The following is a 27,617-nucleotide window of genomic DNA, read 5'->3' as shown; positions in this document are numbered from 1 at the left end:
ATATATGCATATATGTAATTATATAGGTGATCATATACATATATGTTCACATACCGAAACTAATATCTTTATCTCTGGCTCTTTAATAATACATTGCAGTCTGTTTAAATAATTGCAAGCTCTTTGAGAGCGGACCATATGCTTAAAGCTCTTTCCTTCTCAAAACATCAGTCTGGGAGCTGAACACCTGGTATATGCCCCATAAAATACGTTAATTAGAATTCACTTCATTGGAGAATTGCACACTAACCGCCTTGGATCTGGGTCGAGCTTTGGCCCCACCTTCTAACTCCGGACATGCGCAGATAAGTGAGTCCCGTCCAGCTCCGGCAGAGGTTTAGAGGCGTAGCGGGGCTGGTCTTCTGAAACGCTTGGCAGGCCAGGAACTTAAAAGAGTTCATGCCTTGCACTTTCCGTGAGTACCTCCGCTGGGCGGGAGCTCCTGCAGTGAGCAGGCAGGGGAGGAGGGGGAAAGGCAGACGCAGTTGGAGAGGTGCGGTGAAAGGAGCCAGGGACTCAGGTGAAGACCTTCTTTTCCCTGAAAGTGAGAAAGGGCTCAGAGGCCCTGCGTGGAGACGCCGGTTGCTTAGCAACCGGCAGACGCTGGTCTGGGCTGGCTTGAGCCGTAGCGGGAACTGTTCCTTAGCGTGTCCTGTCTGAAGCTCTCTCAGAGGGTTCTTTCGGGGGAATTGCGTCAATTTATGCCTTTTCCAGCCCTTCCATCCCGGATTTAGTTTTTACTCAGATTGTTGGGTTAATTCAGGTTAGCTGCCGCTTGTCCTGGTCCATGAATCCCAGGTAGGAAGAGGGTGGAGCATACCTTCTGGTACATTGCAGAAGCTCTTCAGTATAATGTCATTTTGGGGCAGAGTGATGTGGGGGCAATTACTCTGCTTTGTTTGAAATTAGTAATGACCCCAGGTTCTCTTCAGACACCTGGTTCTCTTATCACCAGGACTCCAAGGTAGACTTGGTCTCCACCTGTGTGGAGTAAATTGTATTTACACACCTCTTTTCCTCTTTATTTGATTATGGCTTGATTTGATCAGTTTATTCTTTGCTTTCCACTGTGTTCGGATTTGGTATAAGCAACATTATAGCCACTAATACTACTGATCAAGAGAGAAGTGATGGTGATTGGAGTTGGAAATAATCATCTTTAAAAAATGAGAAAAGTGGGAGGTGAATTCTTTTTGGTAGCAGAAAAGATAATATGGCAGGATGTGGGTTTATTAGCCAACAGTATTTATTACATGCTGAAAATAACATCCATGATTCCGCAGCAGTTTGGGTGGAGACATAATCCATCAAAAGCCTCTTCCTACCTCCTGCTATCCCCCATCCCCAACATACCCCAACTGGCTATTCAGTGCTTTTGGACAAAGACAAGCCTTGGCAACCAAAGACAAGCCTTGGCAACCAAAGACAAGCCTTGGCAACCAAAGACAAGCCTTGGCAACCCTTGCATTACAAAGATTGGCTCACAAGCCCTTTATTTGAAATTCTGAGGCTTTTCCTACCAAGTTTAGGTTTCTGGTGTTCTTTAGTCTCTTCAGCTAATTCCCTTCTTCTGATTATTTCCTGTACCAGCAAGGATGTAGTACTAGAAAGTGGTCTGGAACCTGTATGACTTCAAACTTTGCAGTAACTAGCAAGTAATTTGGCTAAGTAAAATTCACTTTTCTGAGTTTGAAAGTCAAAAGGTTGAGATGTTTAATTTCTGAAGTTTTGTCCAAATCTGAAGATTCTCTGAAATAGGATGTCATTGGCCTGACTTCCCTAATTCTATAAATCCTGGAGTGCTCCATATATGATGCATTGCCCTTTTCATACTTTTGTTATATCTGAATGAAATGTTTGTATGCTAGTGATTGTAGTTTTGAAATAACTCATATCTGAATTGACTGAATTCACTTGTTTAACAAAAATTTAAATGCCTACCATTTTCTAGGTTTTCTTCTAAGTGCTGAGTTACAGGGTGAAGAAAACCAGTAGTAATCTTTACTTTTTTGAGGATGGTATAGTATAGGTAGATTTTTTTTTTTATGGTATAGTGGTGAAGAATAATAGCTACCATTCATGCTTTAAACACCTTATCTTTGTTTGAAGACAGTTTTATAGATGGGCCTTATGATCATGTCGTAACTAAGTGCAAAGAAGTGAAACTAAAGATATGTTTAAGATGTATTCAGGTATTTGATTATGCATTAATTTATTTATTGATTAAATATTTATTAAACATCTGCTATGTTAAGGACATGAGATACCAACCTTCCTGGTCCTGACAGTTTATTAGGGAGATGAAAAGAGTAATTACAGTGAAGAGTTATGACTGTCATGCCTGGGGAAGTAAGGAACGAGGAGGACATGGACGTTTGAGAATATAAATGTTATTGTTATTTTTGTTTTTTAATTAATTAATTAATTAATTAATTTTTGTCTTTTGTTGTTGTTGCTATTTCCTGGGCCGCTCCCGCGGCATATGGAGGTTCCCAGGCTAGGGGTCGAATTGGAGCTGTAGCCACCAGCCTACGCCAGAGCCACAGCAACTCGGGATCCGAGCCGCGTCTGCAACCTACACCACAGCTCACGGCAATGCCGGATCGTCAATCCACTGAGCAAGGGCAGGGACCGAACCCGCAACCTCATGGTTCCTAGTCGGATTCGTTAACCACTGCGCCACGACGGGAACTCCTATTGTTTTCATTATTTTTAAATAAGTTATCAGGACAAAGTGGCCTATAGTGATTCGAAATGGCTCTTAACGTTCCCTAAGGTGTAAATAATGGCGAGGCTGATGTTTGGAGAAAATTTTTCAGCTGATTGCTTAGCATCTGTGTCTCAACTTGGGTTCCTTGGCCACTAATTATCCTGGCAAATATAACAGCTCTTGTGAAGTAACTAAGTCTTTCTGAATTTACTCTTACAGAATTCCAGGCTTAGGGCAAGGGATTTTTAGGGGAGAGGGCTCTGGAGTGAGTGTTGCTTGGGAAGGGAGTCTTATCACCAAAGGAGTACTAGCATTGACTTCCCAGGAAGGGAGGTGTTTACCTCTATCTTCAAAATGGACATTCTTTACTTCTGAAAAATGTACCTCTTTCTTTAATGATTAAAGAAAAGCAAAAATGAACGTTTGATAGGTCACAAGACCAGCTGGTCTGGTTAGCATGAAGTTCAGGCCAAATAAGCCAGAACGAGTTTTTTATACCTCAACATATGAAATTTTCTTCCATCATGGGGTGAAGGGAACCATACGGATAAATCAGTAAGGAATTGGGCCATCTTTCAGATGAGAGGATTTCATTGGGCATGAAATGAAATTACATTTGAATAATAATAAGGATAAGTGTGTTGTACTGATGGTTAACTATGTTCCATATGATACAGTAGGATGAGAAAAGTGCTAACATTAAACTCATATTGTGTATTAGAAATATTGGCTTGGAAAGATTAAGTTCTTTCCTAAGTTTACATTATGAGATGGTGTCAAAAAAAATAAAGATTTTATTGTTAGTCTGTCTGACTGAAGCTGGCACTGTGCCATACCACCTTTCCTTAAAAAAATTACCATGAACATAAATTCAAGTCTAATAATAGAAAAAGGAAGTATGAATGGATCATTAAACAAAAATGTGTCCTTGGTAATATAAGGTTGAAGTCTATAGTGAAATATACACAATTTGGATGATCAAACTATTCACCTGATTTTTGTTTTGGACATATTTGCAAGTTGTTTATTTTCTGCATTCTCTTGAAAGCATTTTTACCTATCATCTCTTAATTACTAATTGAACTATTCACTGTGTTTTATTCTTTGTATTATAGATGAAGATTGTTTGCTAAAAAATACTGTCATTGACCTACTCTGACAAAATCAACTCATTAAGGTTTAGGAAAAAAGTAAAGAAAATAAACGTATATCACTTAGTGGTAGATAAGTGGTACGTACACACATTAGTTTTCTACTACCCCTGTAAAAACCTACCACCAAATGGTGGTTTAAAGCAACATAAACACATTATTTTACAGTTATGGAGGCCAGAAATAAAAGATGAGCCTTACAGGGCTAAAATCAAGATGTCAGCAGGGCTGGTTCCTTCTGGAGGCTCCAGGGGAGAATGGGGTCCTTGCCTCTTGAAGCTCCTAGAAACTACAGGTGACCTCTCCCTCCATTTCCAAAGCTGGCTGCTTGACATCTTAGCTCCTGTATGACCTGTGCTTTCATCCTCTTTCTCACTCTGATCATCCTGCCTCCTTTTTATAGGGACTTTTCATGAGGTAATTAATTGGGGCCACCAGATATTCCAGGATAATCAATGCATGTTAAAATCCTTAACTTAATCATATCTGAAAAGTCCTTTCTGCCATTTAAGGCAACATATTCATAGGATCTAGTGATTAGGACAGGGACATCTCTGAGGGAGCCGTAAATACCCCGTAAATGTTACCCTGTGTAATATACTTGCCCCCTAAAACACTGATTTTGATGAAAGACACAAATGTGAGATTAACCATCTGATTTTTTTCCATGTACGATTACCATGTAATTTGTATGGCTTATTTAAAATTAGAGTAAGAATTATCATTTCATATCTGTTTTAGCTTTTTCAAAGTATACTGCATGATAAATACATGAACTTGAATGGATTTAGAGGTTAAAGGAGTTGCTGCTTCTCCTGTAAGTCAAACTCAACCATGTTCTGGAAGAAAGAACCCACTACAAGTATGTATGCTATATAATCTTCCTCTTGTAGGATGATTCATTACATAATTTTCTGACTCCTTTCTTTGTGTTTTATGACTACTTATAGTCCCAAATATTTAGGATCAATATTTCCTAGATTTGAATAATTGAACCATCAAACTGAAGATAACCGTACCTTGAAAATCATTACTTGAATCAATTTTGTTTTCTAAAATTGAGCTTATTATTGTTTCCTCATTAGTATTTAAAATACTATCTGTGTAAGTTTGCAGGAAATATAAAATAAATAGAAAGAGGAAGAAAATATCAATATACATTTTGTGTTGGCTAGGTAGAAAGTATCTGGGCTTCTCTTAACTAGGACTTTCAACCTTTGTGATATCACTGTTGTGTATATCATGAAATGCAAGTTTAAGCTACTTTGTCCCTGAAGCCACCATGAAATTGGGTAAATATAAAATTTAGTTTAGAAATATGTATTTCCTTTCTGTTCTTACTATTGTATATATTGAATGCATACTGCTTATCAGTGAACATGATAAATATTTTGATAATTTATATCACTTCATTCTTACAGCAAGCCTTTGAGGTAGGTAATAATAGCCTGCTTTTAGACATGGAACTGAACTTCCTAGAGGTTAACTGACTCGCCAGGATTTTGAACTTTAGTTCAGGATCTGTGCTCTTTACTCTGTGTTCAGCCATCTCCCTTATGCTTGAGTTAGTGTTTTGGGTTTTTTTTATGGTTCACAATATTATGGGTTAAATCTGAATTGTTTGATAATTTGAATCAAAGAAGACTTTCTTAGGGGAGGCTATGCATGTGTGAGATCAAGGAGTATATGGGAAATATATATATAGTATATATATGTATGAAATTTCTTCCACTCAATTTTGCTGTGAACCTAAAACTGTTTTAAAAAATAAAGTGTATTTTTTTAAAAGATAGGATACAAAATTATCTACATTTTAAAATAAAGGGCCAAATAATAAATATTTTGGTTTCATGGGCCATGTCGTCTCTGTCGCATCCACTCTGCTTTGCTATTTTAGTGAGAACACATAGACAATTTATAAATAAATGAGCATAGCTGTGTTCCCATACAGCCTTTATCTACAAAAACAGAGCTGGGCCATTCTTTGCTGACCACTGGCCTAGGGATTTAGAAACTATAATTTATCTTATTCTGGATTGGCTAGCAAGTTTTGTTGGAATTGGGCAAGAAAGGTTAACTGCTATTTTAAAATATTTATGCCTATGACTTCATTATTAAATAGCCTATTTAATAAACTTTAATAAATGTATTAAAACACTTTCTGGGGAATAACAATGATTATGTTTATGATGACTATGAAATCTATAGCTGTATTCTCTTTAGATTTTCTTCCTAAAGTTAGATGATAGTATAATGTTTCCCAAATATAATTAAGAAAATCTTTGATGGGTGATGGAAGTGTGCTGCTTTTTTAGCCTATGTTTTATATAGAGAGATATACAATTATATTTTAAATTTATTATGTTAAAATTAATTATGATTAATATATATGTTTTTATTTTATTATATATCAAATATATTTCTATTTATATGATCATCTTGTGATTTTATATTTCTTCATCTTAACTATTCAGATAGTATTTAAAATGATGCCATATTAAAATTGATACTGAGCTGAATTTGTTTTCTTTTATGGTCAGAGTGATGAAGTCTAGTCGTAAATATAATTTAAGTATCACAAAAATAACCTATTAGGTGACATTTCAGAAGTAAGCTATAAATGCTAATGGGTGAAATATTTTCTGCTTTTATTAACTTGAACTTTCCTGAAGACTCATATATATTTCTTATGCCATGGTGGCTGAGCTTATTGTAATTTTTAAGTCTTTGCAGTTTTTTGGCAAGAAGATTGAACATTTACCAACATACACCTGTATATATCTGTCACTTTCTTAAGTCCCATGCTGGGGGCTGTCTTCCCATTACCTTAGGATAAGGCCCAAGTTCTTTAACTTGTACTCTAATGTTACAGCTCTGGCCACCACGTCCTCACTCTGGATTTCAGCCCTTTCCTACTGCCAACTCTTGCCTGTGGGCCTGTGCAGCACAAGTTGTTTGCCTGGGCTGGAGCAATTTTCTCCCTTCTCTCTCCATCTGGCTAACTCCTACTCATCCCTCAGAGCTCCATTTAAAGGTTCCTTTTTTATTTCCGAAAAGACCACCTCAATTCTCTAGACTAGGTTAGTATGCAGCTGCTCTGTCTCAGCACGTATTTTCCACATTGTTTGTTTGCATGAATGTCTTCCCCGGGTAGGTACAGTCCTATGCAGGTTATTATCCTACCTCTGTGTCTCAAGCACAGGAGGGACTTACTAAATATTTCTTACATAAAGTTGACTGAGGAAAATTATAATTAGCCTTGTTGCATTGACTCATTACCTTTTAAAGTATAAATAAATGATATATGCATACTGATTCTATTTTTTTTTTAAATTAAAGCAAGGATGGACCTCCAAATCATGGGCAATGGAGAATCCTTGCCTACCTGTGTAAGTAACATTTCTTCACATTTGAGATGTTTAATGGGTAAAATATTTATAACATATTGACACAAAAAGTAAGAAAATTATATATAGAGTATGATTATGAAACACAGAAAAGTTTATATGCATGTGGATGGCCTGAAAATTACTGTGTCAGAATTAAACTAGCTCTTGTGATAGGATGGTAGAATTAAGGTAATACTTAACTCTTGTGTTTTTTTTTTTTTTTTTTTGTCTTTTTGCCATTTCTTGGGCCACTCTGGCAGCATATGGAAGTTCCCAGGCTAGGGGTCTAATCGGAGCTGAAGCCGCTGGCCTACACCAGGGCCACAGTAACGCTGGATCCGAGCCACGTCTGCCACCTACACCACAGCTCATGGCAACGCCAGATCGTTAACCCACTGAGCAAGGGCAGGGATCGAACCTGCAACCTCATGGTTCCTAGTCGGATTCGTTAACCACTGCGCCACGATGGGAACTCCCTACTCTTGTTATTTAATTTTAGTTAATATTATTTTTATAATTTTCTGACAGTTAAAATATTGTTTTATTTAGAAAATTAAGAGCTTTTATTAAAGAAATATATAAAATCTTGTGTTTTATAACTGGGATAGTCAAAATGAATTTAATGGGAGGTGTATCTGTACTTTAATCTTATCTTGAGGAATGTGACAATTTTCTCAATCTTACTAAATGATTTTATTTTTGGTCTAAAATCCATTGATTGTTACATATTTTATTTTTAAAAAAAACTGAAAGAATATTATTTTCATATTATTTCAAGTAGGTCAGACTGTAGGACTTCTTGAAAAATAGAAATTAAAGTTATGTATTAGGTTGAACTATAGAAAATTGACATTTTTACAGATTAAAAATGGGCAAATATCAGCAATTTCATGTGGTTTCACAAAATGGATGCTTGTATGCTCATCCAAAGAATAGAGCAAGTTGCAAGTGCATATACAAGGTATTGAGTATATGGTGACAATCAGTTGTGTGCTGGAAAAAGTATAACAACTGTTTTTCTAAAAGTATACTATAAATTTATTATAAATTTTACTTGTTAATCATAATAAATCAAATATATTTAAATATAATCAAATATATTTAAATATAATCAAATATATTTAAATATTTAAATAACTAAATATAATTAAATATATTATAAATTTTACATGAGAATATCAATCAACATGAATAATGGTTGATATTTTCATTTACTGTAGAGTGACATGAGTGATTTCTTTGTGGAATCAAGTAATAGTTTTGACTATTGGAAAAATATTTCCTCAGTTTTTTGTTACCATTTGATAGTTACAGACAGGATGTACTTTTAAGTTTAATATGCATTATTAATGTTTTCTCTACCACTTGTGTCAGCTTCATAAATCAACAGAATAATGTATCAAGTTCCAATTCATAGCATTTGCCCATTTCTGTCTAAATAATCTCACTGTGGCTGATTTCAGGCTGTCACTGAACAGAGTGGGAAGGAGATCCACCACAATATTACCACTCAGGATAGCTATAAATAATTTCCAGAACACAAGTAATAGTGAAGTATAGTAAAGCCATTAAGAAATTATGGCTTTTGAGTATTTATTATCTTTGTTTTTAATATAATTTATTTCATCAAAAGTTTATACAATTTATTTTTGATAATTCTGTGTTAATAACCAGCTCAAAAATTTACTGAACATTTAACAAAAGCCTGTCATAGCTGTAGGAGCCAGCATACTATTAGCTTCAGGTACCTGTTTATATAGGATGTAGCTTATATGATTTGCAGCTATTAAAGTCTCATTTAAAAATTTATAGGATGCATAGATTATTTCTTTCAGGGTTCCACGACTTGATTTGGGAAGCCTTGTTGACTCTGATGAAGAGGTAATTTTTACTTGTTATTTAATATAATAAACATTTGAACACAGTATTACAGATAGCGTGTGATCAGTGTCACTTAATTTTATTTTTATGATGATTTTTCATATATTCCACTTAGTATAGTGCATATTCATTTTAACCCACCAAATTCATCTTCTGCTTTTGGTTGTGTCCCACCATGTCAAATACCATATACTCAGCATCATCTAAATGACCTGGTTGGAGTTCCCATTGTGGTGCAGTGGAAACGAATCTGACTAGTATCCCCATGAGGGTTTGGGTTTGATCTCTGCCCCACTCAGTGGGTCCAGGATCCGGTGTTGTCATGAGCTATGGTGTAGGTTGCAGACACGGCTTGGATCTGTTGCTGCTGTGGCTGTGGTATAGGCCGGCAGCTATAGCTCTGATTCGACCCCTAGCCTAGGAACTTCCATGTGACATGAGTGCAGCCCTAAAAAACAGAAAGCAAAAAGCAAAATAAATAAATAAATAAATAAATAAATAAATAAATTACCTGGTTTGTATTTATTTATTTACCAACTTTCAGAATTATAGTGTGCATCTATCACTGTATTTAACCCAGAAATTTCACTATGTTTAGTCTACGTTGTTAGCTGAAGTATTATATATATTAACATCCCAAACAATACTATTGATGAAATAATTTTACTTTGTTTTATATTTTTGTTTCACATAAGAATAGTATTTTTAAAATGTCTTATAAAATCAGTAACGTATTGATTTATATACTAATAGAGAGTTCTGGTATTTGAAAATTAGGGCAGAAAATCTAGATTGGATCTTGCTAGCTTAACAATATAAAACTGGTCTCTTGGAAATTGACTTATACTTTAGGCTACTAGGATACTAGGGACTAAGTAACTAACTATAGTATTCTGTGAGTAGGGCTTGCTTTTCTGTCTTTGTTAGTCTTTTTCCATTCATGTTCTTCTCAGTCTCATTTTGGATTAAATTATATGACTAGTACCCTAATTGGTATCATGCTGTGGTTTTCACCCTGAAGCCTTGCCCCATCCTTCTCCTCTGGGTGTAGACTTGGAGTGTAGACTTTCTAAGCATTGTACTGGCATTACACTCCCTTTGGAACAGCTGTTCCTCTCTGGGACAATACATATTTGCCTACTATTCCTTTTAAGTTTCTCTTATTCACTGGTTCTCTTACTGCTCATCCCAAGGAAATGTGGCAGGGAACCAAATAACACCAGAAGGTAGAATTTTAAGTATTTTTGAAATGGCAACAGAGCTTCTCAGTATGAGTGATTTCCAGTTCCCATGGCTGTTCTGGAAATATGATGGGTTATGGAGTTTTTCTGAGGCAGGAATAAAAAGCCTACTCCTAAGAAGAAAGAAAAGTCATTTTTTTTTTTTTCTTCTCCTCTACAGTTTAGAACAAGCACTGATCTCCAGCTGGGAAATAAGACACAGACTTAGAGTCTGAGGCCAGGCCCATTCTGAGTAGCCCTGTGTGCTCTGATTGTTCAATGCTGCTATTCCAGCTAAATGTTTTAAGTATGACCTCTCTTTAGAAAAGAGATTATAGTGGTCAGTTTCTTAGGTATTAATGTAAAGATAAAATGTAAGCCAGTTAATGTTAATGAGGAAAATTAATATAACTTTGATATTTTCTGGCATATAGTATAGTTTTTCTTTTTACCTCTAGGAGCAGGACATACTACCTGAGGATTTGCCAGTGCCAACAGGAAAATATAAACTAAAAAATCAGCAATATAAAACTGAAATGAAAGAGGAATATAAGCAGTATAGTAAGAGAAATGCAGAAAAGACTAAGTCAAACATCACACATCAACAGAATGTAAGAAACAAAATAGATGGCAAGGTAATATAGAGGCTTTATAAAATTGTAATAAAATTTAAAGAAAACAGTACCCATATTATGGAAACATCTTTATGTCTGATATGTTTTGCTGTTATTCATGATAAAGTATAATATTTAATATTTATTTCTGTGTGCCAAAGGCTATTTTAAGTATTTTACTTACATTAACAAGTTTATTCTGCATAACAACCCTAATTGGTTATTATCACCATTTTCAGATGTGAAAACTCTAGTCATCTGACCTAATCATCTTTATTAATAATTTTTCACATTCCTTGGGTTGGAAATAAGATAGTATTATATAACTGTTTTTGGTGTAACTGTTTTGAACTTTGTTGGTCTCACAAGCTAAACTTTAAAGTTGAAAAGTAGTTTCAGACTTAAAAGTGACCCTGTTTTATTCTAAAACTGTCATCATTCTATGATTGTCTTCTATCTCATTTTGGGTAATAATTTAGTATCACAAATTGCTGAAATTGTTATACTTTCATTTAATATTATACTAATTAGGTGTAGGTTCACCAATAGCAAATATAAGAGCAAATTAAATGTAGTACATTGAATGGCTTTCCACAAGCATACCGGAAAAGTCAATCTTGAATTTTAGAAAGAAAGCTTGAAAACATAGTTTATGATACTACTGACCATTAAGAAGAGAGCACTCTTGATACAATTCTTTATCACTTACTTTTTAATGAGAACAGTTTATTTTCACCGACATTTTATGGTTGTATTTGTTTAGCATTTTCCTGTAGGTTAAAAAAAAAAAGGATAAATTATAAGTAGGTATGGCATATCAGCTATTTTTTTCTAATCCATGTAGGAATTATCTAGAACTAACTAAATCACATGGTGTTTAGCTCAAAGAGTAAAAAAAATTATGGGATTATTTGGTCTTTTATTTTAAAACAAATTTCCCAGATCCAAATAGATGCACATAAATATAATATTCTAATGTCTGTCATAATATATAGAATAATTTCAAAACTGTTTAGCATCTAGCCATTATTTGTAGGATCTATCATGTGATATTTAGATCACTGTAATAATGTTAGAAAAATAGAAAGAACAAAGGTTTCTATAAGTGCATGCTTTATTTGCCACATAAAAATAGTTTTAAAGTAAACATTTGATGACCTTGAACTGAACACAAGTCCAAATGAGGACACTTGCTTAACTTTTGGTTTAAGAGAGGACAGTATTGTTTGCAAATCTTCCTATATGATTGGTAAATAGTTACATAGTATGAATTAAGGGTTTTATAAATAAAAGCCAATATTTGCATATTTTCTTCTAGAGAAGATCCAATTTTATTTCTTTGATTTTTTAACCTACATTTAACCTACATGTTAAAAGTTTAAAATTTTTTGATAGTCTTGCAAAAAAGCCCTAGTTCCTATATATTCCATATATAATAATCTTGTACTTAAGGGGTTTAAGCAATTTATCTGATATATATATATATACACACACACACACACACCCCATTATTAGAACCAAAACTGCTATGTAAGTGTGCTGTTAGTAAATCCTATTATAATTACATGAATTAACACTAATAGTAGTCTCTGGAAATAGAAGAGGCCCCAGAAATATAAGCCTCTCTTTAAAGGAGGGAGCCCACATGTAAACTGATTCTCTTTGTTGAAAAAGAAGAGCTAAAGTTAGATATATTTAGAATCCAAGATAGTAACTAAAGGCCATAGCTACTAACTAATCAGGCTGATTCATCAGTCAATTGATAATGTCAAACAGTAAAATAAAAGTTCCATTCTGCTTGATTCTAAAGGCAAATGTCTTGTGTTGAACTTTCCTTACATTTAGTATGGTGGTGAATCTCTTATTGTCAAATTGTTTTACTACCTAAAATGTAAACTTTGTGTGTGTGTATACACACACACACACACACACACACACACATATTTTATTGAGGAGGCTATCACAGTATATCGCAGGAAAGAGATGAAGATTCTTGCTTGGACCCAGGTGGTTGCAGAAGGCTTGGATAAGAAGTGGTCATAATAAATCAGTTTCTAGATAGATTCTGAAGGTAGGGCTGAGAATATTTGGTGATGGATTGATTGTAGGATTCAGAGAAAGGAAAGCTGAAAAATGACTCTTAGGGCTTTTGAGCTGAGCAACTGGAAGGGTGAACTTGTCATTAACTGGAGTGGAAAAGACCACAGTGAAGTCTGATTTGGGGAGATGAAATGTGAATTACCAAGTGGAAATGTCACTGTTTCCCTTTTGTACAAGATTACAAACAAGCTGAAACAAAATAAAATGCTTTGGAAAGTTTTTCCAGCCTACACATAATGCAGAGCTTGGCTTATAGTAAAACATATGTGTTAACCTTTTATAGTTACCGTATATAATGCTAAACATCTTTTTGGTGACTGTTAAATCACTATTTAGGAAAAAGAGATATTAGTGGGTAAATAAAATTGTAAGATATACTCATAAATTTATTTCCCAATAGTATAGAAACAAGATTTATTATTCATTCATTGAATAAATATTAAGTGCTCACTATATGTGCTTCTGTTCTGGTACCAAGCATGCTGCAATAAAAGACAGACAAGATTCCTGCCCTCAGGGAACTTATAGCAGGAGAGGTGGACAACAAATCCTAAGCAAATGTATAATAAAGTTTCATGTAGCAATTCAAGGTCTTCAGAAGAGAATAGTATGAAGGAGTGTAACCTTTCAAGGAAGACCTAGAGCAAAAACAAGCCCTATGGGGGAAACTCTTGAAATCTATTAAGTTTTTGACAAGTTGCTGTCCTATTTTTTGTTAAGGTCATGTAAGCACATCTTATAGTCAGAGAAAAATGTAGTGTTTATCTCTTTAGAATCCTTGTTAAAAGTTCAGGAATATCAGAAGTAAAACCAGTAAATCATTGAAACAGTTATTACTAAAAGTCAGTTGTGCACACAACAAAAAGACAGTTTGTAAAGTGGGAGCACTCAAATCAAATGTGTTATAAGACTCAGGGATAAATTGTTATAAAGCAGATGATGGAGTGAGGAGGGAGTGACTGTTTATTCTTCACATTGATTGGTTATATCAGAATTTTTTTAAATGATAGGGGATTGACTCGTGGTTACCTCATATCAATTTTGGGGAATAGTTTTAAGTTTTGCTTATGATTTCCAGGAAGCAGGAAGTGATCCTAGTCAAGTTAGGCTCACTTGTCTTGCAAAATAAGCTAAATTAAGCTTTGCTTGTATGACTAAACTGGTATTGTCTGCTCAAGGAATTTTCAATACTGGTCTTTGTGTTTGATTTTAACAGTCTGAAAGGATACACCCTTTCTATTAGTACATGTGAATTTAATTTTATAAAGAAGTGAGAAGCCCACATTTATTAACTTTACATTCTCAAATGGACAATTATATTAGTTGTTCCTTTTAATCTAATGCTTACTGTATGTCAGTACTTTTATAAGTGTTGGACATGTATCATCTCATTTAATCATTTTTTGTGTGTGAAGTAAATACTAATATTAATTCCTATTCTATCTATGAGTAAATGGAGGTATAGAGAGGTCATCTAGCTAGAAAGTGGGAGAGAGAAATTCAAACAGACTGTCTCATTGTCAGAGCTTGTGCTCCTAGTCTTACGTATACAGCAATAATTTTATCCTTTATTTTATTTCATTTTACTTTTTTTGTTTGTTTTTTAGGGTCACACCCATGGCATATGGAGGTTTCCAGGCTAGGAGTCAACTCGGAGGTGTGGCTGCTGGCCTACACCACAGCTCACACAACGCCGGATCCTTAACCCACTGCACGAGGCCAGGGATCTAACCTGTGTCCTCATGGATGCTAGTCAGATTCATTTCCGCTGAGTCATGACAGGAACTCCTATCCTTTATTTTATTAAAAACAAATATTCTAAGTATATGTATGAGGGTTCACTTGTTGCTTTCATGTATAGTGTATACAAGATGCAGAAGCCATTGTGGATGATCTTACAACTCTGGACAGGAAAGCCCTCCTACAGCACGGTTATGCAGACAACCCTTATACTGCACAACGGACTACAAGAAAATCTGACGCCGTATGTTACTGGTATTTCTACTTATTTGATAAGCCGTTAAGATAATTTGCCCTTCGAGATTTTACAGACTTAAAATTGAATAAATAATTGCAACTGAATTTGGATTGAGGTGATACATTAATATGCAAATTGAGTGTTCGCTCTTACCATGGATTGACATTTGTTTGGTATGTTAAATACGGGAAAATCATTTTGCATCTTTGGGAGTTTGTAAAAATTAAGTTTATGTTGTTCAAAATGTTAAAGGCCAGTATTTATGACTGTGGGCTTCTCTGGCATCACCCCTTCCCCCACAAAGATGTAGCCAGATTTTTTTTTTTTTTTGAAAGTCATTAGATATAGAACTAGAGAAATTCAGGCCAACTAAGAAAAAGGGCAGGGATAAAGTAATTTTTCTTTAGGAAAAGGGAAGCAAAGCTCTAGGCTCTCAGTATTAACTTTATAAGTGTTGGACATCAATTGAGATTGTCTAATAAGTATTGGCTTAGATCAGTTCTTGTATATATAAATGATTATAACACTTCTATAGCGTCCTGGGGCAAGCAGACCAAGCTGCATGGAGTTGGAGTCTACTGGTTACCTAGACACCCTGCCCCCGGTGATTAATATCTTAGGCACACCTATCATAAATTGATGGAATATCAGTATGTATTGGCTCAAACATTGAAAAAATTCTGCCTTAATTGGCCTAAATAATAATAAATCAATATGGATTTAGCTAGTTACATTATCACTATCTTTGAGGAGAAATTAAAAATAGATTTTATTTGGAGTCATCCAATATAAGTACATTCTGAATTGAGAGCAATGTGTGATCAATCTCTGAACCAGTTGGACTGATTTTCTGTGGCTGTTCCAAGTTGGTAATTATGTTCTTTTACTAAAATCACATACACATTATTTTCTATGCCTATTATTATTTAGGTATTTATGCTTAATAAAATAAGAAGTATTACCAGGATTATCCTAAAAAACAAAACAAAACAAAACCCTACTTTATAGGGCAAAGCTTTGTCCCAGATAAGGCTTATTTGGATATATTCCTTTAGTTTTACTTGAATGGACGTTACAAATATTCAAGGCCCGTTGGGTTCTATTCTTGGTGTAATCCAAAGCCAGCTGGGTGTTAGTGGATTTCTTTTCCTTACAATTACTTTCTTAGTGGCATCACATCTGAATTCACCATAAAGCACATTTTACTCCATTGTGGTAGCACTCATTTATCAGTTTTTGAAAGGAAAAGTTTATGTGAGTAAACTTTGAATGCATCTGAAATTAGTACCAATGTATTTTTAAAATATGTAGGTGGAAATGTAGTTAGTTTTTAACTAAATGAACAAAAGAAATGAACCTATGGTTTTTAGGTCCATCTCTTCTATTTTGTCATTTTTTAGTGTTAGCTCCTTTGTCTTTATGTGACTTCTGCTTCTAATCTGCTTTCTGTTTACACAGGCCACTAAATCAATGTGGGTGGCTTGAGGGTGTTTCTAACCTTTCTTCCAAAGTATAAGCCACCATAAATGTCAACACCCAAGGTGGGCTTTCTGCATGGTCTCTATATTCATTAATCTCACCTCTTTCGCTTGCTTCTGGGTTTTACATCCATCATCTGGCTGATATGGAAATCTCCAATGATTCCTACCAAAATTTAAGTGCATTACTTTTTAGGAAATAAATGTATTTTTAGGTTAAAAAGTTGGACTTTAGATTTATTTATTATGGATACAGTAATCTATATTTAAGAAAGAAATTGGAATTGTTTACTTTATGTTTTAGGACTCTTGCATTAACTATATAACATTGTTCTTCTTTATGGACAATGACATTTTATTTTCTCTTCTCAGGAAGTTGTGGCTGCAGAGAAGAAGAAACAGACTGTTGCAGAGCAAGTGATGCTAGACCACTTATCCAGGTAAGAGAGTAAATCATAATAGAAATCCATTCAGAAATTATTCATCAAATTTCTTTTTTAATACATGATACCCATATCTTTGGTCAGTCAACAAGTGGTGAGCTCAGAGATTTACAGACTTTCTCTGTTCACTGCACTTGCAGTGTTTTCGTAATTTTTTTCACCAGACTCCTTGGCTGATAGATCTAGCCAGCAGTTCTATTTATTATCTTTGTCTAAACATCTTAGTAAACATTTACTTCTCAACAAACTAGTGGTCATCAGAAAAAATCATACACATAGATCGAAAGAAAATATATTTTAATTTCATTCTGAAATAGGTGTAGTTACTTACTAATGAGATGTATGCATTTCTTGGGTGCTGCACAATCTCTCAAACCTTAGAATGCGTAGGATGCTGCCACCCTCACTTTCTATTCCACATGGCACTTGCTTTTAATCACAGCAATTATAGAAAGGACAGCTTTGCAAAGACGTAATGTCATTGAAGGAGTGTAGCATATTTTGTTGAAACTGTGAATTATCTTGAGCTAGTACTTTCTGTGATAGCCAACAAACATGAAGTGTCACCATTTCCCTCAAAAATTAAAAATATCCCTGGTGTCCCTTTGAGTTCCCTGTGACACCCCAGTTTGACTTAGTGCATGGTTTGAGAGCTATGGGACTGTTAAGAATTTTAAAATCTAAAATTTCACAACCCTTGGAAAACTATATGAAGTTTTGATACCTACTGTGCTCAATTTTGTGAATACGTATATATTGTTGGATTTCAGAGGAAGCTGGAATAGTCTCAAAAGTCTTCAAGAAAGAAGTAAGACTTAAAAAAAATTGTTTAGTTAAGTGGCAGAGAGAAAGAATGATAGTCTGCATGCATGTCTTTTGGTTAATTCTTTGAAACAATTAATTTTCCTTATAGTCTTCAATGTATTTCCTTCTTTTATCTCATGGACTCTATGTTTTCCTCTACCTGCCAAATGCCACTACAGTGTTTCTTCATAAGATAACAAATGAGGAATTCCTGCCATGATGCAGCGAAAACAACCATGAGGTTGCAGGTTCAAATCCCTGGCCTCGCTCATTGGGTTAAGGATCTGGAATTGCCATGAGCTGTGCTGTAAGCTGCAGAGGTGGCTTGGATCTGGCGTTGCTGTGGCTGTGGTGTAGGCTGGCAGCTGTAGCTCTGATTGGACCCCTAGCCTGGAAACCTCCACATGCTAAGGGTACAGCCCTAAAGAGAAAAAGAAAAAAAAAAAAAAAAAGATAGCGAGTGACATCCGTATTGCTGGACTAATGGTGATTTCTTAACTCTCAATTACATTACCCATCAGCAACATCTGTCTGGATTGAAGACTTTGTTCTCTTTGAAATGCTTTTCTTTTTCCCACTTGGCTTTCTGGCTTCCCACTCTTGGCTTGTTTTTCCTCCTACATCCCTGTTTTCGGCCACTTGTCCTGCTTCCTCTTTGTCTCTCCAGTCTTTATAGGTGGAAAAACATCAGGGCTCAATTATTGGACTTGTAAACATTAACTTCCTAAGTGATCTCCTCTGGTACCACATCTTTAATAACCGTCTACATGCTGATGTTTCTCTAATTCAAGATCCCAAAGTAAAATTTTTCCAAACTGGGTTCCTGCAAATTGTTTTCCTTCCTTTCCCTCATGACGAAATCCTCTTTAATTTTCTTGTAGGGCAACCCCATTCTTCGAATAATTCAGGGGCCTAAAATCTTGGTGATGCCTTAAATCCCTCTCCTTCACTCAAATCCTATACCCACTTTGTCAGCAAACACTCTCAGGTTTCCCATCAAAATAAATTTATTCCTTCTGCTGCTACCATCTCTGTTCATCTTCTGTTTCTGGATTATTTCAACCACTTTTTAACTGGACTCATTGTATCTGCATTCACCCTAATTGGTCTCTTCTCAACCCAGCAGCCAGAGTAAGTCCACTGAAGGGCAAGCCAGATCAAACCCTCCAGTAATTTCCCATCTCAATCAGTTTAAAATCTATAAGACCTATGTATTAATTATATATAACCACAAACCTGGTAGCTTAAAACAGCAATCATTAATTACAGTTCATGTATCTTTAGGTCAGCTGCCCAGGCGAGGCCTGGCTGAATGGTTCTAACTTTTTGCTTACTTTGGCTTGTTATATATGAGCAAAAGCAATGGGCTTAATTCTGAGTTTAAGCCTTAAGAAATATCATGTGTTTCCATTTGCCTTTTTGTGCCTCTGCTATCTTTGTAATTAGAACATAGATTGGTCAACCCACTGGTCTCAAGAAGAAAGTACTTCTACAAATGCAGCTGGGACACTTAGCCAAGGTTAACCTAGATGAGCAGATCCCCAACCAGCCCACACTTGGCAAGAGTTCAACTGAGATCAGCAGAGCCATCTAACTATATATAACTTGCCAAAGGAAGTTAAACAGCTAAGGTTAAAGCCAAAGGGTAGGAAAATACACTATATTTATATGGAGGCTAAGGCAAGGATATGGATCAGAATTGCTGAAAAGTTGGAGCCAAGAATACAGTCTCTTCAAGCCCTAGGTGATTTGCCCACTGTTAGATCCTGAATGCCTCTTCCACTTTTTCCCCTGTTGTTTACCCGGCTCCACCATCTGGCTTCCTCTTTGTTCTGTAACATACCAGGTTCACTTCTGTCTCAGGTGCTTTGCATTTATTTTCCGCTCTGCTTGGAATGCATTTTCCCTGGAAATCCATACCACTGCTTACTTATTTTGCTTCTTGTCTTTATTCACAGGTCACCAGCACAGTATCTTTTTGTTTAAAGAATAGTAAGAGGAAGACTTAAAGGTCTGAGTTCTCTCAAAAATTTCAGTTTATTTTTAGGTAACACTTGTAGAAAAAGAGACAGGAATATTCAATTTTTTATGGCCAGTGTTTTTTTTTTTTTTTTTTTTTTTTGTCTTTTTGCCTTTTCTTGGGCCGCTCCCGTGGCACATGGAGGTTCCCAGGATAGGGGTTGAATCGGAGCTGTAGCCACTGGCCTATGCCAGAGCCACAGCAACACGGGATCTGAGCCACGTCTGTGACCCACACCACAGCTCACGACAATGCTGGATCCTTAACCCACTGAGCAAGGCCAGGAATCGAACCCGCAACCTCATGGTTCCCAGTTAGATTCGTTAATCACTGCACCACGACGGGAACTCCTGGCCAGTGTTTTTTAATTATTAAATTTATTAATTCAATATCTGAAAAATATATAATTCTACCAGTAGCATAAATTGGCATTTGTCTTTGAGTTTTCCAATTGCTTATAAATATATGAATGCTAGAGAAATGCATTATAACATTTAATTGTCAGATTTTGTATATTCCTAATAGGGCTGTAATCAGTGATCCAGAGCAAAATTTAACCACTGAGAAACAAGAAATTGCTCATATCCTTCCAGATTCAAAGATGGCACCTATTCGATTTAGGAAAAGAACACTACATGAAACAAAGTAAGAAGATTTTACTTATATTAAACTGAGGACGTAATATGTTATAAATGTATTTTTAAATGTACTTTTGAGTCTAACTGAAAAGATTTTCTGCATGTTTTTTCTTTTTTCTATATAAATGGAGGTGGAATATTTGGAGTTCAGTTAAGATACTGGAGTAAATTTTGCCCTCCAGATCTTCTACTTATAATTTAAAAATGAAAACAAGAATCTTAGGTGATAATATATGTGAAAATACCTAATATAGTAATTGAGACATTTATTTGTGCACAATATATACTGGCTGAATTTCACTGACATAATATATTCAAAATTAGTATAGTTTAAAAGTTCTTATTTTTGCCTTTTAAACCTCCTAAAATCTTTGGTTCGATATGGACTTTTACAGTCCACTAGTACAGTCCAATGAAATTTTTCAGCGACTTCACTGACAGTTAACATCTAGCCTCAGACTTAATAGAATAAAAACCCACCAGTTGCTGTAGCAGTTTTTTATATTTTTAGACTTCTGTAATTGTTAGACAGTTCTTTCTTATAACTCTATTTTTTCGTTTCTTATTTTTTGGAAGCCTTTTTTTTCATACCTTTAAATATTTGAAGGTATCATGTATTAATTTCCTATTGATAATTTCCTATTGCAAATGATCACAAACAGGTGTTTTATTTTAAAACAAGGCAAATTTATTCTCTTACAGTTCTAGAGGGAGGTCAGAAGCCTAAATCAAGGTGTTGCCAGGGCTGCATTCCTTCTGGAGGCCTCAGGGAAGAATTCATTTCTTTGCCTTTATTCCTTGGCTTTGTTTTGTTTTGTTTTAGCCCACATGCACTCATGCATCACATGGAGGTTCCCAGGCCAGGGGTGGAATTGGCGATATAGCCGCTAGCCTATACCACAGCCATAGCAACGCAGGATCCAAGCTTCATCTTTGACCTACACCACAACTCTTGGCAACACTGGATCCTTAACCCATTGAGCGAGGCCAGGAATTGAATCCACAATTTCATGGTTCCTAGTTGGCTTCATTTCTGATGTGCCATGATGGAAACTCCTTCCTTGGTTTTTTAAGGCTATCAGTGGCTGGTCAAGTCTTTTCTAGATCACTCGAATGCTCCTCTTCTATAGTTCTATATCCTTCTGCTTTTCTCTTATAAAGACACTTGCAATTGCATAGAACCTACCTGGATAGTCCTGGTTATTCTCCTCATCTCCAGACCCTTAACTTAATCATATTTGCAAAGCCCCTCTTATGTGAATTCACTAATTATAGGTTCTGAGGATTAGGATATAAATCTCTTTGGAAGGCCATCATTCAGCTACAATATATCTAAACTTCCCTTTCTTAAAGTAAACTTTTGTTGAAATAAAACATTCATTCACGAAGTGTACATGTAAATGTACAGCATAGGAGTTTTCACAAGCTGAACAATAATTTGTGTACCAAGTTCCTAGACCAAGAAATAGAATGTTACCCCAGAACCATCCCCTCCCCTGCCCCATGTGTTGCCTCCCAGTCACTCTCCACTTCCCCTACCCTCTCTGTCCTGAAGTCCTATAGTCATAACTGCCTGGTTATAAACTGATATGAAATCACAGAATTTGGACTCTGTGTCTGGCTCTTTTGCTCAATATTATGTTTGAGTTTTATCCGTGTTACTATTTGTAGTTGTCCTTTATACTCATTGCTGTACTGCATTTCATTGTATAAATATACCACAGTTTATTTATTCACACCTGTTGGTGGACATTTGGCAATTTATGAAGAGTGTTGCCATGAACTTTTGTGCACGCCTTTTGGTGAACATATGTATTCGTTTCTGCTCAGTACTCACTTAGGAGTGGAATCGCTGGCCCATTTAGTTTGCATATGTTCAGCTTTGAAAAATACTGCCAAATAGTTTTCCAAAGTGGCTGCTGCAATTAAAACACACACCAGTAGCAGCAAGAGGGTGCTAGTGGCACCATATCTTTGCCAATGCTGGGAACTGTCTATATTTTTCATTTTACTTCTTCCCATGGGTATGTATTGGTGCTTTTCACTTACATTTCACTGGGGAGTAATGACATTGATCACTTTTGCACATGTGTATCAGTCATCTGGAAATCCTCCTATAGGAAATTTCCCTTCAAATCTATTGGGTTATCTTTTTCATCTTGATTTGTGGAACTTATTTATATATTCCAGTTATGAGTCCTTTTTCAGCTTTATTTGCTGGAAATATCTTTTTCTACCCTGTGGCCATCTTTTCATTCCCTTGATCATGTTTTTTGATGAACAAAAGTTTCTAAATTTATTGTAGACCAGTTTGCCAGTCTTTCCATTTATTGTTAGTGTCCTTCGTGTCTTCTTTACAAAATCTCTCCCTACCACCAAGTCATTATCCTTCTAACTTGTAACACCACTGTCATATATAAAGTTGTTGTACGTGCATGTTTTTTTTTATTACTCAAATGAATTTATCACATCTGTAGTTGTATAATGATCATAACAATCTGATTTCACAGAATTTCCATCCCACAGTCCAAGCACATCCCCCCACCCCCCAAACTGTCTCCTCCGGAGACCATAAGTTTTTCAATGTCTATGAGTCAGCATCTGTTCTGCAAAGAAGTTCATTCTGTCCTTTTTTCAGATTGCACATGTCAGTGAAAGCATTTGATTTTAGTGTCTCATTGTATGGCTGACTTCACTTAGCATGATAGTTTCTAGGTCCATCCATGTTGCTAAAAATGCTGGTATTTCGTTCTTTTTGATGGCTGAGTAACATTCCATTGTGTATATGTACCACATCTTCTTGATCCACTCCTCTGTCGATGGACATTTAGGTTGTTTCCATGTCTTGGCTATTGTAAATAGTGCTGCAATGAACATTGGAGTACACGTGTTTTGCGAGTCGTGGTTTTCTCTGGATAGATGCCCAGGAGTGGGACTGCTGGGTCAAATGGGAGTTCTATTTTGAGTTTTCTAAGGAATCTCCATACCACTTTCCACAGTGGTTGCACCAATTTATAATCCCACCAACAGTGTACTATGGTTCCTTTTTCTCCAAACCCTCTCCAGCACTTATTCTTTGTAGACTTTTGGATGATGGCCATTCTGGCTGGTGTAAGGTGGTACCTCATCATGGTTTTGATTTGCATTTCTCTAATAATGAGTGACGCTGAACATCTTTTCATGTGTTTCTCGGCCATCTGTATGTCTTTTTTGGAGAACTGTCTGTTTAGATCTTCTGCCCATTTTTGGATGGGGTTGTTTGTTTTTTTGGTATGAAGCTGCAGAAGTTGTTTATAAATTTTGGAGATTAATCCCTTGTCAGTCGATTCATTTGCAAAGATTTTCTCCCATTCTGTGAGTTGTCTTTTCATGTTGTTTAGGGTTTCCTTAGCTGTGCAGAAACTTTGGAGTTTGAGTAGGTCCCATTTGTTTATTTTTCTTTTTATTGTCAATACTCTGATAGGTGGATCTGAGAAGATGTTGCTGTCGTTTATGTCAGAGAGTGTTTGGCCTATGTTTTCCTCTAGGAGTTTGAAAGTGTCTGGTCTTATATCTAGGTCTTTAATCCATTTGGAGTTTCTTTTTGTGTATGGTGTTAGGGAGTGTTCTAATTTCATTCTTTTCCATATGGCTGTCCAGTTTTCCCAGCACCACTTATTGAACAAGCTGTCCTTTCTCCATTGTATAGTCTTGCTTCCTTTGTCATAGATTAGTTGGCTGTAAGTGCATGGGTTTAATGCTGGGCTTTCTATCCTGTTCCACTGATCTATATGTCTGTCTTTGTGCCAGTACCATGCAGTTTTGACGACTGTTGCTTTGTAGTATAGTCTGAAGTCTGGGAGCCTGATTCCTCCAGCTCCATTTTTCTTTTTCAGGATGTCTTTGGCTATTCTGGGGCATGGTTTGTTTCTAGGCTTTTTTCAGTCTCATCTACTTGAGATACATCCCTGCACCAATATTATCCTGTCTTAATTAGTCTTCTTATGTATTAAATACCTGAAACTTGTTTAGCTTTAATAGCATCTTGTCATTCTTGGCCCTTTCGCCTTCAGTGAAAATTTTAGATTTAGCTAGTCTAGTTCTGTGAAAAATCCTAGGGGGTATTGATTAGAATGATTGAATTTATGGACTTCACTTCCCTTCCTCCCTATTGCCAGAGAAGGAGGGGTGAGAAGCAGGAATTGGCATGTGTCGTGCAACCCTCCCCCTCTCTCTGCCTTGGGAGCTGTCTGCAGAAGTGCATTAAGTTTTAGAGGGTACCTCCCCAGTGGGAACGAGAGGGTTAGTCTGTTTAATTCTAGTGTTAAGGACTTAGCTTGTGGTTGCTGCATTTCTAAGCCATGGCTTTCAGCAGCTCTATCAATAGTAATATTCCTGTGTGGATCTTCATCTGTGTGGATCCTTATTCCTCTACTGGAGAACTTGGAGAAGTATTTGTGCTACTCATTGGATACCCAAAACCCCAACATGGAACTTTCCATTTTATAATATAAATGCCTCTTTAATTCTTTTATCTTTCCAAGAAGACTGTAGACTGCTTGAAGCTATTACTTCATTCTGAATTCTGTCTACTTTTTTTTTTTTTGCCATGCACATGGCATGTGGAAGTTCCCAGGCTGGGAACTAAACCTGAGCCACAGCAATGACAACACTGGTTTCTTAACTGCTAGGCCAATGGGGAACTCCCTGAGTTCTATTTACTTTAGAGAAGCAACATAATGTAATGGTTGAGCAATTTTTTTTTTTTGGTTCTGCCATGTGCTGTGTAAATGTAAAATTTAATTATAGAATGGGAATAATAGTACTTCCTTCATAGAGTTATTATAACCATTAAATGAACCAATACACATTAAAATTATTTTCACACAGACTAGTATCTACAAAGTTCTTAATAAATAGTACTTATTATTATTATTGCTTTTATTTTCTTAGCACTTAGAATTATTTCAGGCTCATAGTGGGCATTCAATAAACACATTACTACTAATGGATTGAACTGAGTTGAGATGACCAAGCTTTCATGGTTCCACTCTGTGTCTGCAAACTCTCATTTGGTTTACAGGTTCTTGTTTGCTGTATCCTGCTTACCTTTCATAGACAACTAGATTTTATAGAGATATAACTTTTCAAGATCTCAGTAAGCTACACACTTACTGTTTACATTATTGCTATTTCATTATATCTGCAGTTTTATGGGAGTATCATAAAATTACTTAGAAAGGGAATTAAGAGCTATCACTGAATCTTCAGATCTCTTAGTAAAAAGGAGATTTGTTGGTAGTAGGGTGTCAAAGTGTGTGTCATTGGATTTTGCTTCATATTCTTAAAGAGAACTCCAGGACTGGCAGTCTTTGTGAGATGGTTCAATGCTATCTAACGGCCATAAAGATTAAATAACTGATTGGAGGCCTCACAGTGGGAACTGTGGCCAAGACTAGAGTCTCGTCCAGGACTCTCCCTCTCTAGTCTGTTTTGGCAAAGAATGCTTTCAGAGACCCATAACTGAAAACCTGACTGATAGGGGCTTAAACAAGTCAGGATTTATTTTCCTTATTCAACCAGCTGCTTGGAGGTAGGCAGTAGTTGGTGTCAGCTCCGTGGCCAGGGAGGTGCAGCTCTGGGCAAGCTTCTCTGGGATCTTGTTGGCCTCTCCAACACTGTGGCCTGCTGGCTATAGTGGCTCCTACCTTCACATTCCTGCCACGTCCAGGGCCAGGAACTCTTCCCAAGCCACTGTCTCATCAGGACAAAAGAAAGCAAATTCTGTGGTGCGGGAGAGGCAAAGGAGAAGTGGGTTAGAAATGGGTAGTCCTGCAATAGTTCTAGGCACAAATGTGCTGTCTCTGTTCTGTACTGGCTTTTGTAGCAGTCTGGTACTATACATTCTAACATAAAAGCCATTCATGTGTTATGTCCCATAGCTCAGGATTATTTTTCTTCTGTGCTACAACTAGCAATCTGGGAAAAAAGAGGTTTATATCTTCATCTTTATCTAATATGTGCACTTCAAGATATTAACATAACTTTTGGAGGTGCTTTTATCATTTACATCCAATAGAGATAAATTAGAAATAATTATTGACTGTTTGTATTTCTCCACAGAATAAGAACCCAGTCTACCTTAACTGAAAATATGCTTTCTCATAAAGTACAATTTGATGGTAGAATCATATCAAGGTAATTGTGATTTTATTAAGCTTTTTAATCCTGTGATTATTAAAAGGTATTTTCCTTTCAAATAGAAATAACAATAATGGAATTAGTTAAATTTGTCACATTTAAGTGAAAAATATGAATTTAGCACAAACATCTTTAGGTAATATATATTAATCTGTGACAAAAATTATGGGACATGTGAATCTAAAAGAAAAGCATTTAAATTAGAAGTTATTGGAGTTCCCATTGTGGTGCAGCAGAGATGAATCTGACTAGTATCTATGAAGATGTAGGTTCTATCCCTGGCCTCTCTCAGTAGGATGGGGATCCGGCATTGCTATGAGCTCTGGTGTAGGTTGCAGACATGGCTTGGATCCCACATTGCTGTGGCTGTGGCATAGGCCAGCAGCTTTTGAAAATTTGACCCCTAGCCTGGGAACTTCCATATGCTGTGGGTATGGCCCTAAAAAGCCTTAAAAAAAAAAAAAAAAGTTATTTAAAATGTGATTTTAAAATGTCTTTCAGGAGTTCCCGTCATGGCACAGTGGTTAATGAATCCGACTAGGAATCATGAAGTTGCAGGTTTGATCCCTGGCCTTGCTCAGTGGGTTAAGGATCCAGCATTGCCGTGAGCTGTGGTGTAGGTTGCAGACGCAGCTCGGATCCCGCGGTGCTGTGGCTCTGGCTTAGGACGGCGGCTACAGCTCCAATTAGACCCTTAGCCTGGGAACCTCCATGTGCCGTGAGAGCAGCCCAAGAAATGGCAAAAAGACGAAAAGAAAAAAAAATATATCTTTCAAAAAGAAATTTAAAAGTGATTTTTTTAAGGATATATATTACTGCTAGAGGTATTCTAAACTATTTAAAAATTAACCTTTATGTAAGCTACTTTTGTTAGTTTTATTTTAATAATTTAAATTAATAGTATATTATTGGTAGATGTAGTAAAGTGACAAGGAAGATGATTCTTAAAACTGTTATCTCAGTCTTATAAAAACTTCTAGTAATACATAATGCTACTTGATGCTCCTTATG

The 27,617-nt window shown here is 36.0% G+C and overlaps 1 protein-coding gene across 48 annotated transcripts in view; it reads left to right on the top strand.

The window, feature by feature from the left end:
- The first annotated feature begins 331 nt into the window (after positions 1 to 331).
- The window catches only part of CAPS2 (calcyphosine 2), a 47,807-nt gene continuing 20,521 nt past the window's right edge, over positions 332 to 27,617 (top strand). For 5 of the 48 annotated variants that reach the window (XR_014845411.1, XR_014845410.1, XR_014845413.1 and 2 more), the window contains exons 1-9: positions 332 to 415; positions 4,603 to 4,723; positions 7,201 to 7,250; positions 9,086 to 9,131; positions 10,810 to 10,986; positions 14,927 to 15,049; positions 16,894 to 16,961; positions 20,314 to 20,433; positions 26,529 to 26,603. Coding sequence is in view for 37 of the 48 variants with exons in the window: in XM_085025074.1 (XP_084881200.1) it covers positions 4,643 to 4,723; positions 7,201 to 7,250; positions 9,086 to 9,131; positions 10,810 to 10,986; positions 14,927 to 15,049; positions 16,894 to 16,961; positions 20,314 to 20,433; positions 26,529 to 26,603 (740 nt within the window). In the remaining 11 variants the exon portion in view is untranslated. Of the gene's footprint in view, positions 416 to 595; positions 799 to 4,602; positions 4,724 to 7,200; positions 7,251 to 7,976; positions 8,212 to 9,071; positions 9,132 to 10,809; positions 10,987 to 14,926; positions 15,061 to 16,501; positions 16,585 to 16,893; positions 16,962 to 20,313; positions 20,434 to 26,528; positions 26,604 to 27,617 lie in introns of those variants that run through there. The other 43 variants (XR_014845417.1, XR_014845416.1, XM_085025082.1 and 40 more) reach the window with 27 other exon arrangements.

Source organism: Sus scrofa, chromosome 5 (assembly GCF_054392235.1).
Source record: "Sus scrofa isolate SSC_HxYL_T2T_F1_AM1 chromosome 5, Sscrofa_HxYL_maternal_Yorkshire_Landrace_v2.0, whole genome shotgun sequence".
Lineage (NCBI taxonomy): Eukaryota > Metazoa > Chordata > Mammalia > Artiodactyla > Suidae > Sus > Sus scrofa.
This window is presented reverse-complemented; position numbering and strand designations above follow the sequence as displayed.